This window comes from Cygnus olor, chromosome 2, assembly GCF_009769625.2.
Source record: "Cygnus olor isolate bCygOlo1 chromosome 2, bCygOlo1.pri.v2, whole genome shotgun sequence".
In the NCBI taxonomy this organism is placed as follows: domain Eukaryota; kingdom Metazoa; phylum Chordata; class Aves; order Anseriformes; family Anatidae; genus Cygnus; species Cygnus olor.
This window is the reverse complement of record NC_049170.1, coordinates 148,713,207-148,730,222: the sequence shown is the minus strand read 5'-3', so window position 1 is coordinate 148,730,222 and position 17,016 is coordinate 148,713,207. Positions and strand designations below refer to the sequence as shown.

At 45.9% G+C, this 17,016-nt stretch overlaps 2 protein-coding genes across 27 annotated transcripts in view; both read left to right on the top strand.

Annotated features, from left to right (window-relative positions):
• Window positions 1-4,482, top strand: part of ATAD2 (ATPase family AAA domain containing 2) — a 32,719-nt gene extending 28,237 nt beyond the window's left edge. For all 3 annotated transcript variants that reach the window (XM_040547048.1, XM_040547046.1, XM_040547049.1), the window contains 2 exons: window positions 1,300-1,428; window positions 2,853-4,482. In XM_040547048.1, the coding sequence (XP_040402982.1) occupies window positions 1,300-1,428; window positions 2,853-2,894 (171 nt within the window). In that variant the 3' untranslated portion in view covers window positions 2,895-4,482. The remainder of the gene's footprint in view (window positions 1-1,299; window positions 1,429-2,852) is intronic.
• A 4,186-nt stretch (window positions 4,483-8,668) lies between these two features.
• ZHX1 (zinc fingers and homeoboxes 1) overlaps window positions 8,669-17,016 on the top strand; it is a 27,442-nt gene continuing 19,094 nt past the window's right edge. For 16 of the 24 annotated variants that reach the window (XR_005816742.1, XR_005816740.1, XR_005816741.1 and 13 more), the window contains exon 1: window positions 9,425-9,532. The gene's annotated coding sequence lies outside the window, so the exon portion shown is untranslated. Of the gene's footprint in view, window positions 8,967-9,424; window positions 9,533-11,933; window positions 12,073-17,016 lie in introns of those variants that run through there. The other 8 variants (XR_005816737.1, XR_005816736.1, XM_040547029.1 and 5 more) reach the window with 4 other exon arrangements.

Here is a 17,016-nt window from a genome sequence, read left to right as displayed (position 1 = left end):
ACCTGAAAAGAATCTTTATTTCTTGCAGTGATGATTTTAAACCCGAAGATAGCAGGTTGACATATACTAGCTAGCCATGGATAAGTGACTACTTTTCTGAAATGCCTTCAAAATGCAGTATTAGAATTTCACACCCATACTGTTGCAGTGTAATAAGGGTTTGCCAGTCCCTCATGGGAGGAAAGTGGTTATCCTAGGCTCCAGCGGGGGAAATGGGTAAGAGTGGCCCTAGGTACGTGAGGAAAAAGGTTCCTTTGCGTGAGTTGGAGAGGGACCATCTTGAGGGGATAGCAGAATGAGGGAAATCAGAAGTTGGGAAAATTGCTAGGAGTCATGGAGGTTGGCCCAAAGCAGATACGGGTTGCTGTTTATGTGCATGAATCCTGTGTGGGGAGAATATGACCAGATAAGAATCCCCTTCGGTAAAGGGGCTTGCCAGCACAATTTTTGTCACATCCTTAAGCTGTGACCTAACTTGTAGAGGCAATACTAACTTTTTAAAGCTGGCTTCCGAAGGAAACAGATTCCAGGTTTCTATGTTGTCCATGTCTGCCAGTATATACGGAAGAGCCATAGAGGTTTTTCACAGAGTCAGCTAAGTAAACCTCAAGAAGTAGTTATCATTATCATCTCTGCATCTTTGGTAATAGAAGCAACTGTGTGAGAGAGAGGTGATTGCTACAAGCAGTCACTTTGCTATTTATCCACCCCTGAATTTAAAGGTAGGATTGAGCAAACTAATCTAACTTTGCCTTGGGCGCTTGAGCAATCTGTTCTGCCAGCAGAGTTGTAGGCATGGCACACATGGGCAAAGGTAATCACCTAAGGATGCTTCCTTTTCCAGCTGGCACAGCTGTGTCTACAAGATGTGCAGCCTAGCTTCCAAACATCCTTTTTACAGTGCCCTGCGCTGCTGCAACAGCTTCTCCAATGAAACGCAACAGTGGCTTTGCTGTGGCAGCAGCTATCCTACAAAGAGGATCGTGTCATTCCCTGCTGCTTGGGAAGCAGTTGACTTGCAGTTATGACCATTGATGTGATAGATTGATTAGTAATAAAAGACTGTCTGAAATTAAAGCCTTTCCTTTCTCTGAAGTATGAAAAATTAACTCATTTTCTCCACTGAAATCTCATGGGATATTCAGTCTGTTCTCTGAAGTGTCACATTTCATTTAATAGTGTAAGAAAAGTAGGATGTCACTTGTGTTGTTACTGTTTAACCTCTGCAAACATAAAGAGCATATTCAAAGGATCTCGTGCTATTCTAAAGTTGTTGTTTTGCTCCATTGTTTTCTTCAGAAACTGTTCCACGCTGTCGTTGAGCTAACTAAGGGATTTGACATATTTTACTTGGAAAAAGTATATGGCATCATTAATCAGTGTATTTACAAACATCGGGAAGACTATGACAAAACCGATTTGGTGGAGGTAATTTTTGTTTTGTTCTAACACTGTCTGTAGCTGTAACGCAGTATTTGTGCATTCTGGCTATCGTGGTTATTTAGCATTGCTCTTTACTGCTTAGCTGTCGGTGCACAGACAACAACAACAGTAAGACTTTTTCGTTTCAGTCTGGAAGACGTTTATCCATATTGCAAAACCATTGTTATATTTGGCATAATTGTTGGCAGTTTCAGCAGGAAAAAGCTTGAACTTGAAGACAATGGGTCCACCCACACAGCCCTTTCAAAGCAGTTAACCTTAGTCTGTCAGTAGTTGTTCTTGAGAACCATTTTGGGGGCGGGAGGGCTATGAAAGGAAGGTGCTTTTCTAAGTCTTCAGCTTCCTCTCTCTCCCTCTACAGCCAGTCAGGCATAGTAATATTGTTGTTCCATCCTTGAAGAGAAATTTAAGGATATAACAACAGTTTGAGACTTCTCTCTAGTCACACTCTAATCTCTTTTTAACTAATGTGCTTGAACATCTGTAATTTGGGAGATTTCTGCCTGTGCCAGTTTTACACTAATGAGTCAAATTCTCTGGTCTCTTCCTGTAAAAGATGATTTCGGAGTTGCCAGAACTCAGCAGAAATCTGCGTGAGGCGTCCATGGTCCAAGTCAGGTGTTCCCAGTACACGCTGGATATTCAGTCTTCAGATTTAAGATCCTTGAACCCATTTATCTTGGAGTTGCTTGTGCTTGAGAACAGATAAAATTTGTTGTGCCTATCAGTCTGCCTTAAAAAGAGAGTGCCTTTTTTTTTAGGCACTGGTCATCTCGATCCCTTCTTCCACATCTGATAAAGAGTTAGAACGGACACTCTGTTCTGCCTATGAGAGGATTATTTGGATTCAGGGAGGCCGCTGCTGAAAAAAAATGAGATCTTTTAGCTTGAGAAGGGATTTATTTATGTTATCTCATGGCCTGTGAACTTTTGTAACTTAACTTTTAATTTAAGTATTAAAAGTTAAATAGCTTTCTTGGTTTTCTATTTCTTCCTTTAGCTTCAACAAACAAGTCTCTCCTATTCAGAGCGCACTGTACAAGTTAGTCAGGAGCGTGTTCTACTGTATGAAGAGAGAGAATTTAACAAGTAATTATTCAAAGTCTAGAAATTAACTTCTTGAGCTTGTTGTGGCTTTTCAGGAACCGTTTCCTCTTTCTAATTGTTGTGAAACCACTGCTGATAGAGATCCATATAGTTTATACTTATCCATATAGTTTACTCTCTATTTTGGATGCATAAGGATGCATCTGAAGCTAGAAGGTAATAGGTCATTGTGATGGTGGTAGCACACTATTTGCTAAATATTACTAATTATGTATTACAAATTCTTTATTTTTATAGTAATAGAAAGTGTTCTTAAGCTTTCATTTGTGCTTACTGCTATTTTGTCCTTTTTTTTTTATTAGGAAATTAAGAAAGAAATCGCAGTCTTCCAATCTTACAAGTAATGTGATCCTCAGCATACTTGGTTTCTACGCTCCAAAGGTTTTTGTTGCACGCTGTTCTGTTATTTGTGTACAATTTAGTAAAGAGTATCATATACAGGTATATAAAATTTCATATATAGGTATTTAAAATAAATTTATCTTAAAACAAATTTAAGTGTTTTTATTTGATATTTTTGTCCTATATATATAGCTCTCTATTTATGACGCTATGTATATATATACATGTATACGGTTATGTATATAGCATGATAAATAGCAAGCTTGCACAGAAGGAATGGAATATACACAGTCTCTTGAGATCACTGGGTATAGTTTTCATTTCCATTACGCAACACCTTAGTTTTCTGTCTTCTTTTTATCGGAGCTACTGCTGACAGTGCCTTTGTAACAGTGTAGATTTGAACATCTTTCAGATACTTCCAGTACCTCTCTTTAAAATAAAATGACTGAAAACTTGATAAACTTTTAACATACTTTGTCAGCTATTCAGAATGTATTTTTCTGAAGTAATCTGTAGTGCTCTTTATTCCACTGGACATTACATAAAGGTCTTAAAACAACCTATATATGAAATGCAAATCCTTCAGAAACCTCTTAGTGCAGTTTAGTGCAGGAGGTATTTTTATGTCCTTTAGAAACCTGTAAACCTCCTTTACCTTAGTGCAGGAGGTATTTTTTTTTTTATAATTTACTGATAGCACCTTAAGGGGCTTTCATAGAATTAACACCTTAGAGAAAGTATGTGGGAGAAACACTTTCCACAAACATAAGATTTTTGCCTATTAAAAGTAAACGACACAAATAGAAGCAAAGCAAGATTTGCTTATTGAAACTTTCTAATGCAAAGCGTAGTCTTGCTTCTAACAATGACAATCTTACTGATACCAGAGAATACCAATTCAATATGAAAAGCTAGTTACAAGAAAGCCTTGTAGTTGAATAAATTTTCTACTGACCTGGAGATAATTATATTTGTTTATTTCATAAAAATGAATATATTGCTGGTGATAAATATATTTAAGTAAACGGAAAGCAATATTGAAGATGGATACCTCTTCAAACCAGCAGAGAAAAATTTCTCTATGAATTTGACAGACTTTTAAGTTAAGGATAAGGCAGGAAAGGTTTATTTTTTCGAAAATAAAATTCTATATCAGCTGTGCTCAAATATGCAGCAGGATATGTTGCTGTTATGTCACATCTCGTACACAACACCTAGTGATACCGAATACCTAACTGTGCAATCCCTGCGTCTGTTTTTCTTACGTATGTTTCAGTTTTCTTAATATGCGGCTTTCTAGCATGTGTCCAAATATCTGTGTACTATGAAGAATTTTTTCTTTCATCTGTGGTGTTCGGATATGTATCCGTAAAAAGTGAGCCACCATTTGTTTTTGTTGTTGTTGTCGTTTTTTAATCTTACACTTAAAATGGTATCAACTTTAAAAAAAGTTTGTGATCGGCTTACCCCATTCTTGTCTTCTTGGTTATATGTCAAAAGCAAACACAGGAGGAAGAAAAATATATATTGAAAATTTACATTTTAATGTATTATTACATTGAAAACGTAATAAAGGAGTCAACCTCATTTTTCCCTAAATTGTTCTTCAACTCGGTTAATGTCACAGATTTTCAGAATCACAGAATCATAGAATATCCCGAGTTGGAAGGGACCCATAAGGATCATAAAGTCCAACTCCTGGCACCACACAGGTCTACCCAAAAATTCAGACCAAGTGACTAAGTGCACAGTCCAAACGCTTCTTAAACTCCGACAGCCTTGGTGCAGTGACTACTTCCCTGGGGAGCCTGTTCCAGTGTGCGACCACCCTCTTGGTGAAGAACCTCTTTCTGATACCCAGCCTCAACCTCCCCTGCCTCAGCTTGACGCCATTCCCTCAGGTCCTATCGCTGGTGACTAAAGAGAATAGATCGGTGCCTGCCCCTCCACTCCCTCTCTGGGTAAAGAACTGGCTGGAGGGCTGTGCCCAGCGAGTTGTGGTTAATGGAGTTAAGTCCAGCTGGCGTCCCATTACAAGTGGTGTCCCCCAGGGGTCGGTACTGGGGCCTATCTTGTTTAATATCTTTATTGATGACCTAGATGAGGGGATTGAGTGTACCCTCAGTAAGTTTGCAGATGACACAAAGCTGGGAGGTAGTGTCGATCTGCCTGAGGGTAGGGTGGCCCTTCAGAGGGATCTGGATAGGCTGGGCTGATGTGAACGGGATGAGGTTTAACAAGGCCAAGTGCTGGGTCCTGCACTTTGGGCACAATAACCCTATGCAACGCTATAGGCTTGGGGCAGAGTGGCTAGAAAGTTGTGAAGAGGAAAGGGACCTGCGACTGTTGATCAATGCTTGGCTGAACATGAGCCAGCAGTGTACCCAGGTGGCCAAGAAGGCCAACGGCATCCTGGCCTGGATTAGAAATAGTGCAGCCAGCAGGTGCAGGGAGGTGATTGTCCCCCTGTACTCAGCTCTGGTGAGGCCACACCTCAACTGCTGTGTTCAGCTTTGGGCCCCTCAGTACCAGAAGGACATTGAGGCCCTGGAGCACGTCCAGAGCAGGGCTACGAAGCTGGTGAAGGGCCTGGAGCACAAGTCCTGTGAGGAGCGGCTGAAGGAGCTGGGGTTGTTTGGTCTGGAGAAGAGGAGGCTCAGGGGAGACCTCACTGCACTCTACAACTACCTGAAGGGAGGTTGTGATGAGGAGGGGGTCAGCCACTTCTCTCAGGTAACTAATGATAGGACTAGAGGGAATGGCCACAAGTTGTGCCTGGCGAGATTTAGATTAGATATCAGGAAAAGCTTTTTCTCTCAGAGTGGTCAGTCACTGGAACGGCCTGCCCAGGGAGGTGGTGGGGTCACCATTCCTCGCAGTGTTCAAGAAGCGCCTGGACAAGGTGCACGAGATATGATTTAGTAGCTTAGTGGGTAGTATTGGTGATAGAGGGACAGTTGGACTAGATGATCTTGTAGGCCCTTTCCAACCTTGTGTTTCTATGATTCTATGATTCTTTCATGAGGAAGCTGTAGACCATGACGAGGTCTCCCCTCAGCCTGCTCTTCTTCAGGCTGAACAGGCCAAGTGACCTCAGCCGCTCCTCATACGTCTTCCCCTCTAGGCCCTTCACCATCTTCGTAGCCCTTCTCTGGACACTCTCCAACGGTTTTATGTCCTTTTTGTACTGTGGTGCCCAGAACTGCACACAGTACTCGAGGTGAGGCCTCACCAGCACAGAGTAGAGCAGGACAATCACTTCCCTCGACCGATTAGCAATGCTGTGCTTGATGCATCCCAGGGTACGGTTGGCCCTCCTGGCTGCCAGGGCACACTGCTGGCTCATATTCAATTTGCTGTCAACCACAACCCCCAGATCCCTCTCTGCGGGGTTGCTCTCCAGCGTCTTGTCACCCAGTCTGTACGAATAGCCAGGGTTGCCCCGTCCCAGGTGCAGGACCCGGCATTTGCTCTTGTTCAACTTCATGCAGTTGGTGTTCGCCCAGCTCTCCAATCTGTCCAGATCTCTCCGCAAGGCCTTTCCACCCTCAGCCAAGTCCACAACTCCTCCAAGTTTGGTGTCGTCGGCAAATTTGCTCAAAACACCTTCTAGTCCTACATCCAAATAGTTTATAAAAGCACTGAAACGAACTGGCCCTAAAATGGAGCCCTGGGGGACCCCACTGGTAACCCAGCCACCAGCCCGATGTAACCCCATTTACCATAACCCTCTGAGCCCTACCCGTCAGCCAATTGCTCACCCATCGTATGATGTTTTTTAATCTATGCTGCACATTTTTAATGGGATCGTGCATATGGTTTGCTTATCTTGTTCTCTAAGACAACTTTTTGAAAAATCCTTTATATAATAAACATGAAGTTGAGGAATCACAGACAAGACAGCTGAAAATAACTTCTGAGGTGCTCAAAAGAGTGCACACCATAAAAATATCCATTTGTGCTTCCTAGCTTCTTTCCTCATCTGTTATAACTGCATTGTCATGTTTCTCCTGTGACTGCAGTCTGCAGGCCTGAGTTTTTGGGATGCTAGCTAGCACTCCTGAGCACATCACTTCAGGTTTCTAGGCCAGTCTAATAAAAATCTTCCACCACTGAGGCACCAGTATGAATATGAACCAGCGTATTAGCTCCTTTCTGTTAGAATTGTAGGGGTTAGAAGGGACCTCAAGAGATCATCGGGTCCAGCCCCCCTGCCAAAGCAGGTTCCCTAGAGCAGGCTGCCCAGGTAGGCGTCCAGACGGGCCTTGAATATCTCCAGAGAAGGAGACCCCACAACCTCCCTGGGCAGCCTGTTCCTGTGCTCCGTCACCCTCACCGTGAAGAAGTTCTTTCGCATGTTGGTGCGGAACTTCCTGTGCTCCATTTTGTGGCCACTGCCCCTTGTCCTGTCCCCACAAACCACTGAAAAGAGGTTGGCCAAATCCCTCTGTCTCCCACACCTCAGGTATTTATACACATTAATAAGATCACCTCTCAGTCTTCTCTTCTCAAGGCTGAACACACCCAGGTCTCTCAGCCTTTCCTCATAGGGAAGATGCTCCAGGCCCCGTATCATCTTTGTGGCCTCCACTGGACTCTTTCCAGGAGATCCCTGTCTTTTTTGTACCGGGGAGCCCAGAACTGGACACAGTACTCCAGGTCTAACTTTTCTAAATTGTTGCAAGATCTATCTACGCCACATAAAACATGGAGCTTTCTAGGCAAACACTGGCAAATCATGAGCCAGGTACGACTCAATGCTGACTTTTCAGTCAGTGTGTTAGGGGTGGCAGCTTTTTCCAAGATTGACCTACACCTGGCACCTAATCTGCATTTCAGTAGATGTACAGAAGGGAACAAAGAGCTGTGTTGTTAGCACTGTATTTGAAAAGCTACTGTGAAGATGTCTGTGTTCAGTGGATAACAGGAAGCTTTCATTGCATCTCCAGGCAAAGGGGAGGAAAAAAAAAAAAATCACTGAGGCAAAAAGGTGTTTCTTCTTATCCACTTGAAGACGATGTTGAAAACCTGGTATCCTAAATGCATCTTTACCTATGGAGCCACAGTTAGCTCATTGCATTACAACTAGAAAATTTCATACTTAAATGTAAAATGAATGACAGGAAATGAGGAAGCAGGAGCATTCCTGGCATCAAAACTTCTGCTCTTCAAAGTTTTGGGCAAACTTCTCCCTGTTATTAGTCTCAATAGAAAAAGAATACCTTCACAGTTAAATAAATATATATATATATATATAAATGTGTGAATCTCGGTCCTACATGAACAGCTGTCACAGCTACCGGTTCCCAGAAGCCACATTCTGATTTTTCTGACTTGGGGAAAAGATCAAATTTTAGTGTCCAAGCCAAAAACATCGATAAAAGAATCGATATGTAGAAACACAGCATATTTAAGAGAGGTACGTAGTGGGAGTTAAAACTAAGTATCGACTAAGATATCTGGATATGTATTAAAGGAAGAGGTCCTCTTTATTCAGCTTGGAGGTGGAAAAAAAGGGCTTTGTGGGTGGGTTTTTTGTTTGTTTGCTGTTGTGTTTTTTTTTTCTCCAAAGGTTTTGGAGGTGTCCCAGCCAGCCCCCGGAGCACGCAGCGATTTCCCCCGTTAGCGCCAGACGCCGGGCACCTGACGGAAACTCAGGGGTGGAGAAAAAGCTGCCGGGTTAGGGAGCGGGGCACCGTCAGCGTCTTTATGCCCGTGGGCGTGCACAACAGCAAGCACTGGAACCTAGCCCAGGGGCAGCCCCCGCCGCCGAGCCGAGCCGGGCCGGGCCGGGCCGCCCGCCGCCTGCCGGGCGGAGCGGCTCCGCCCCGCTCCCTGCCAGGGGAGGCTGAGGCACCGCGGCCCGCCGCTGCCCGGCCCTCCCCGCTCAACCCTCCCGGGGGGCTGCGAGGCGCCGGGAGGATGCGAGTGGGCGCCGCGGGCGGCGAGGCGAGGGCCCGGGCGGCCGGCGGCGCTGGGACTCGGCGGCTCACCGCCCGCCCCGCCGGGAGCGCACGACTCGGGGAGACGCAAAATGGCGGCGCGGCCGTGAGCGGCGGCGGCGGAGGCAGGCACGGGGCTGAGGGGGCGAGGCGGCTCCGCGGGGCGACCCCAAGCGGCGACGGGAGACCCCCGGCCGGCCCCGGAGAGAGGGCGAGGTGCTCCCTCCGCCGGCCCTGAGGAGAGAGGGGCGGCTCCGAGCCCCCCTGAAGGGGGGAGCCGGGGAGGGGGGAACGGGGCGCGGTGGGGCGGCAGCGCCCCGCCCGTCGCCTCCTCCTCATTGTCTGGCGGCGGCCCCCGGGGGCCTGGGATGCCTCGGGGATAAATCCGGGTGTGACAGAGCGGGGGGGGGGGAAACGGGCAGGGCGAGCAACTTCGCTTTCCGTGCCTTGAAGCGGGACGGAGCCGTCCGTGACTGGGCTCCCCCCCCCTCGGTGTGGCGGTGGGAGAGGGAGCGGGGCCATGTCCCCATCCCTGCCGGTGGGTTTTGGGCTGTCGGGGTGCGCTCTGACGCTCGGCTCTCCCCTAGATGAGGCGCAGCACTGGAGATCGGCAACTGCTCGGATGAGGCGCGTAATGGAGGCAGCTGTGGGGCTCTGAGAGGGAGCGGAGCGTCTGCGGTTGTCAACGCTGGCTGGTAGGTGCCCGGGCTCCCCGTCGGGGCCGCTTTTGCTTCCCGGCGGGTTGACGTGAGGATGGAGGAGTTTTACTTCGTGTCTGTCACGCGAAATGATAAAGGCTGAGGTGTCGGTCCGCGAGCCGGGATAGACGCTGGGAGAGGTGCCGCTTGGTTGCCGAAGAGAGACGAGCGCGGAGAGCGCGTTGGGGATGTCAAAGTGCATGCAAGCAGTGTATAAATAAAAAGTGGGCTTTGTTATGAAACTTGTTACGTGAACACAAACATTCCACTAAAGGTAGAAACGAGAGGGGAATTTTGAAAGCTGTGCTGCTGGTTTTAAGCAGCAGCCTGTTTTCTGTTTGTGTTTGCTCAGGGGGATTTCATGCACAAGAAGCTCGTGGGTACGTAGAGAAACCCGGTCCAGCTGTTGAGAACAACCTGTACGAGGCAAACCCTGGGACCCAAATACTGTAGGCCCTAAGTCAAAACCTCTCTGAACAAGCAGACATCACTTAGAAAACCCATTTGTTACCGTCTTTAAACATTGCCAGCAAGGCAGCCTCTTCCAGTTACACTGTTAATTGAATTCCCCAGAGCTCGTTAGAAGGAGATGCCATTTTTTATAACCGAGGTGACTGACCGCTAACTTCAGGCTAGCGGTCCTCGTAGCTTTGCTCGGCTGAGAAGCCCTTTGTGTTTTGGTAACATACCTGTGCACTGTGCTTTTTTAACAAAGACAAGTTTGGGACATAACAGTTTGAGGTAGGGCACGCGTTCTCTTTGTGAGGCATGCTTTCCTACTCTTTTAGTGCTTCTTGTGACTCTTCTGGGTTCCCTCCTGTCTCGCAAAGCCCTTGATGACCTGTGCGTGCTTCAGCTGCATCCAGCGTTCCGGTGGCTAGCCTTAATTGTCATTTATCTCTGCTGGTTACTATTGGAAAAGACAATGTTTATCGCTGCGTGTCCATGTGTCATTGGAGACTGTTAGAGCTGGCTTTTGAACTGTTCTGCCTTTTGTAAATTTCTCCATCCTGAAGAATTTCTGTCAAATGATGGACTTTGTACTGTTGTTAGGATTCCTTTTGTTCCTAATGTACCGAAAAGGCTGTTTCCTTGTGTCTTTTGCTTCCCTTAGCAGTTTGTGGTGTTTCACTTAGGCTAATTACAATCCTTGAGCTATTTTTTCCCCCAGTCTCTTAAAAAGTCCGAGGGACAGGATTATTTTTTTTATCTAGTTACCATTAACACAGATGGTCTTTTATTTTGGATGTGACTTTTGAATTCAGAAAAGCCTTACTTCAAACATCTATGACTGTTTTTTAAGTCTGATGCTTTCTTCAAGTTTGAGTTGAGAATTTCTTCCATCTTTATGGAACTAACTTCTAAAGCAGCAAGTCAGTATAAACTGTTTTCCTAATTCTGTTTGCACGTAATAAATATAACCAAGGCATATTCACTTGTGGCTAAGCTATGGCTAATCTTTATGTCTATGGTCAGTTTCTCTTTGTGTGTCAAGGCTGAAGTCCAGCTGAGAATTCCCCTGTGCCAAATGCAGTATTTTTATATTATGAAATTAGCTTGTCTAATTTTTAGAAATCCCGAGCCTGTTGCAAAATTGACAGAATGAGCTCTTCGGTGTCTGTTTAGTGAAAGTCCTATATGATAACAGTTGTGGGGTCACGAAGGGAGGGGACGTTCTGGACACTTTCAGCTGAGTGCAGGAGGGCCTGGACACGCTGTTCCCTTCTGTGAATTAATGGCCGGTATTCCCTCTCCGTCCTGTGCTTTCGATGTGAGGTCACTGATCCATAAATGCCCAGGATGGTTTGCCTCTGAGTTGTCAGTGACTTGTAAACAAGTGATGCAATTTTCAATATAGCACCGTTTCCCCTCTTTCCTTTGTTTCCTCGCTATTTCCCAAACAGGTAGCAATATCAGTGTTCAAGTCACGTATCTGTCCCGCTGCAGGTCAGTTGTATCACCTTTGCCGAATGTGTGCTCATAGAAATCCAATTTTATGGTGTCATTAATTAACTTTCTGATACTGTCACATCAGGCATTAAAGGCACTTCCTCCTGCAGTCTATACAAGGGAAGTGATTATTTAAGTTTTCAACATCTTAATTATTATTAGTATTATTAATTCTGATTTCCATCTTTGTTGCGATTCATCACGTTAGTTTTGTTTGGGTTTGGTTTGGTTTGTGGTTTCGTTGTTGTTTTTTTGGGGTAGTTCAGGGCCTCCCGAAATACTCCAACCACTTTGCGGCATAAACAGTTGTTGCTTTCTCTGTGGAGGTGGGAGCCACCAAAAATGCTACGCTTCCTTATCCTGCACCAGCCAGATGGCGTTTCGTAATGCTGCGCCGTGCCTCCCTTTAGCTGATGGTTCGTTTCCAGTTCTCTTGTCTTTCTGTCAGGGAGCTGGAAGGAACCGCACCGGGTCCACTCGCCTCTTTCTCGTACCCTTCAGAGTTCAGTGAGCTGCAACGTGTTGCAGAAAGCAGGAGCTCTGCTTCCAGGGGATCCTTTCTAACCAGCTGCGGAAGTCAGCCCAAAGTGAGCACAAGTCTGCTGTCGTCGTTTGTGGGAAGCTGTGTGCCACTTGCCTGTCCTTAAGGGCTTTGAGATCACGGTGATTGTTGAAGTTTGATAGAATTTGGTGACAAAAGAGCGTGATCGAAAGGGGGCAAGGACAGGAACGTGGTGTGGAGCACTTACTGTATTGTTGGAAATGCAGGAAGGGCAGCGTCACGCTCCGGCACAGAAACTGGGAAAGCTGCAGAGCAGTAAAAGAGGAGCAGATATGGCGAGGTGGGAGAACGTGAAGGGAAAAACAGGAAAGAACTCGGAATATGTTGCTACTAGTTCTTAAAAGAGCTACTAGTTCTTAAAAGATCTTGGAGATAGATCATGGAGAACTTAACGGTGCAAACACGCTTTGGAAGTTGGACCTCTGCTTGCGCCTAACAGGTCCAGAAGAGCTCAGTTCCAAAAATACAGGCTTCCAATTGTGTTTGGAGCCGTTCAAGAAAGTCGCTTGGTGTTGCAGGTTCACGTCGGGCGACGGCCTTCCCCAGCGGTGTTTTGCGGGCTGCTGCTCACCTTCCTGTCCCACTGGTCTTGGGTGAAGGAATTTCACGTGCGGCCTGGGGGACCCGCAGCTTGAAGCCGCTGCTGGAGCGAGCCTTGGAGGAGCGGATGGGTTTAAGCGGTGGGCAGACAGGGCTGTGTAATGAGGCGTGCGCAGCACCAGCCCTCGCTCTTCGGCAACGCCGGCGTCGTCGTGCGAGCGCCAAATGCCCCCCAGCGGGCAGGAGGACGGGAGGGAGCTCTTGAACTTTGCCATGGTTATGGCAAAAGCTGCACGTGTTCAACGCCCTGAATCTTCAGAGCATCTCTCAAGCCACATACGGTTTGTGAGACCAGAAATAGCTGCCAGCGTACAATGAGTGCTGTGACTTAGGCACGCGGTTTGCGGAGGTTTTAAGGCTTGATTCCTCGTTTATAGGTTGGGAGTCTTAGGATTTTGATGTTGCCTTACCTTAGAAAGGTGCTGAGAACTTTATAGAGGTAAATGTGGGTTTGTGTGGTCCCAGGCCATTTTGGTGGAGGTGTCTAAGCTTGGCTTGCCTAAAAATTGAGGTGTATTAGCCTAAGGAGAGCACGGTACTAATGGGATTTCGTTCCTCCCTGTGTTACAAGGGAAAGACACGCTTCGTATGTCAGCGTGCCATTGCATTTAAAACCCTCCCAAAGGACTAGTGCATGAGTGTCAGGCTCCCGTTTGGTCACTGGGACAAAACGAGATCTGGGAATGTTGTGTGCCCTAAAAAGAGTAAAGGGGAGACAACCGGGAAGGAGACGGGCAAGAAGAGCCACTAGTATGTGGGGTGTAGAGGGGCTGGTGGTTAAACCTTACTTACAGCTGCGAGCTTCTGCAGAAGGTCACAATTCCGAGTAAATCTTTGGAATACTTTAAAAGTAGGAAAATGGTGATTTTTGTTTTTTGTATATATGGGTCAGCTGCCAGCAGCAGCATCTGCTGGAGTCAGGGCGCTGAGCAAAGCGGGGCTGTGTCCGGAGTAGCTGGGTTCTTAGCAGCGGTCGCAAAGGGAGCTGAGCGAAGCCCGCCTGAAAATTCAGGGGGTTCTGCTTCTCAGCACGGTTCCCAGCAAGACGAAACACGTTTGTAGCCGGGGTGGAAGTTTTGGAGCGTTCAGCACCGCGCTACCGCCAGCCTGGTTTGTGGCGTCGAATATTACGGCTCCCCGTCCCGCATACGTGAGGATGAGGACCGAGGAAGGCTCACCCTGCCCGCAGCTTCGTGCCAGGTCAGCAGTTCTTTGTGAGGGGAACTCTTGGAGGAGCTGGTGCCTCTGGAGAGCACCCGTTGGTGCTGTGGGTATCTGCTGAAGTGTGATGCAAACCCACGCAGCTCTGCTCCTTGTATCTGACGAACGTTTTACAACTTCGACTTCTTCACAGGTTTTACTTAAATTTGGTGGAGGAGGCTGTGGCTGAGCAGAGAACTAAGTTTTTTTATTTCACTAACAGGAATAATTTACGATGGAAGGAAGCCTTTTTTTGGTTAAAAGATGATTACAACTTCGGCTGTTTTACCTTACGGTCCACAAACGTTCTTTTTAAACCTGATTCCTGACAAGTAGCTTTTCTCAATTCCCTGGTTCTTGGATTCCACCGGGGGAAGAAGAAGGCCTTGCTAATGTTGGTTGTTTGTTTCCTTTTGGAGGAAGGAGGGGAGAGTTGAGAAAAAGAGTGATGAAGTAAAACAAATTTACTCTTCGCACACGTACTGAAGAACTAGGCAGGTGTGCACGTTCTTAGGAATATATCATTTAAATCTCTGCGTACGTATTTCGAGAGGATGCGTCCTCACCTCGAGGAGTCAACATCCCATTTCTGGACCTCATCCTGATGAGGCTGGTATCTGTGGGTCACACGGGCTGTTCCGAGCAGGGCTCTTCCTACCAGGGGAGGCCGAAGGCTGCAAGCTGCACGGAGCCGAGTCCCGAGGGAGCCGGGACGAGTGTGAGAGCTTGCTGGAGGCTCGGGGCTGCCGGGTGCCGCGCACCAGAGCCGCTTCGCTGCGCTCCTCTGCGTGGAAAGATTCGGTCATTTCCACCCAAAGCGAGGAAATAAAAAGCTCGGTCAGCCATTTCATTTGGAGATACCCCGCCCTCCTTAAACAAATATTAAAAAAGAAAATGTAGGTTTGGGCCCTCGCGCGTCCCGGTAATTTCCACTGGCTCGGCTGATGCTTGCGATTGGGATCGGGGCAGGCCGTGTTGTGCAAAATACAAGTTGTCTTTTTTTTTAATTTCGGTAGAGGAAGTTATAAGGTTGATGTAGTCCCTTTGATATTTGATTTAACCCACTAACTGCCCGGGAAGGAAGGAGTCTGTTTAGTTTACCTTTGTCCTAGATTCAGTTTTAATATCTCATGTTTAAATGGGGGGCGGGGGGGGGCTGATCTTTATTCTTAATGATTCATGCTGCCTCAAAGCACAGTGGTTTCTAGTTGTGTGCTGCCTTTCCCACTGGGGGATGCAAACAAAAGAACAATAATTTCAGACTCCTCCTTCAGTTTCCAAGAGAACCTTAGCTGCTCAGGGATAGCTCTGAATTTTAAAAGCATTTTTTCTTCCAAATTATGTATTGATTGCACATAAAATAGCAGGACTGTAATATGCAATTTAAAACAAATGCACGACGGTGCTCATTTGCTTTTAATGCTCCTTTTTTATTTTTTTTTGTTTTTTTTTTCCAGCAGAAAACAAAAAGTGGATTCTGTTCCCATAAGCCGGTCTTGCAAAATCCGCACAAACATTTATTAGTCTAGACACAAAATATTCTCACCAGGCCTCAGCCTGACGATGGCAAAAAAAAAAAAAAAAAAATAATAAAAAAAAAAGGCAAGCTAATATTGTACTTGGCTGTCAAAAGGGACGGGGGGAATCATGCCCCAGGCCAGTGAACCAGTAACATTTTGCTGGGGCTGCCTACAACAACAGATGCATCTCATTCCCCTGGGCTTCCAGGCCTGCCTATTCTCCTCTGCTAAACTTGGCCACTCACAAACATTCTCTGTGAGTACCACACCCCAGGCTTATCCCGGACTCTTTTGATTCGATTTAATAATGGCACTAGGCATGCTCCTCTTTACCAGTCCTTCTCTTCTGCCCCAGAAATCATTTAACCGCTGCACTGAGTCGAAAACATTCAAAATAGGTGGGACCTGGGCTGACTGGTAGAAGTCAAAAGGGTTTAAAATAGGTGATGTGATCGCAGTTTAAATCTGCAGGAAGGGAGCATCGATTTGAATGCTTTATTCGAATCTGGAGCTGCAATTTTCATAAATAGCAAATGCTTCTCCTTGTCTGCTACCGTGGCAGTTTGCAGGCTTTTGCTGAGTTAAAAGGATAAATCGTATTTGTGTGTTTATTTTATCAGTCCTTTACCTCAACGCTCCCGTACTCAGACTGCTGGTTTTTATACTTTGTCATTTTCTTAGAAAATGGTGAATTATGCATGTCCTGCCTTTCAGATGATTAGTTCCTGTTACTCCCCATTTGTGTCAGGCTGCGTTTGGTTGGGAATTAAAATTTAATTGAAAATTCCCCTAAACAGCCTAACATGTCTGTATTATTAATTAAACTACTGTAAATACATAGAATATCTAAGAATGCATGACTGTGGTTTTTAAAACCTACAGAGGAGGCAAAATATGATATTTATACTTAGTAGAGTAAATATATTGCTTCTGTGGTGGCAGGTCCATGCCTTAAGATCTTAAACCTGGTAGAGCTCGTGCTCAAACCTTAAAAGGAAACGTTACATAGACAATAAAATGTCCTGCTTTTTCTGGGAGGACACTTCTCAGGTCATTCAGCCTTCACTCAGTGCAACTCTTACGAAGTGAATGTCTTCCTATGAGGTTAGTCACTGGAGGCCACTCATCCCATGTTTTCAGCAAGAATTTCCGACTTGACCGAGACAACTTGCATCTAAACAGAAAAAAACTGTATGGACCAAACCCGTCCCTTTTTAATACTTACTTTTTTTTTTTTCACATCACTTTTTTTTTTAATAAGAATGTATCTGTTCACAGTCAGTATTTCAGCCAGCGACTGGTGCTCTCCGAGGAGGATGACTGCTGTAATGTTGATAAATCAGGTGTAATTTATGAGGCAATGTGTTCCTGAAACGTTAATATAACTTAACGAAGTATTTCTGATTAAAACTGGTTCTGAGTTTCCTACTCGAAGCTGTAGGGTGTTTAAGCAATACTGATTCTTCTCTTCCTGCCCCCCCTCCCATCCTATCTTGTTTTGGGCTGGGCAATTTTGGAGGCTTTCTCTTGCTTCTTAATGTTTTTCTTAACGCGTACAGTATTTTTAATACAGTTTTAGTGTCCGTTCTCATTTAAGCCAGTGAGAACGTGATTTTGACCACAGTATACACGTGAGGCTTTGAACTACC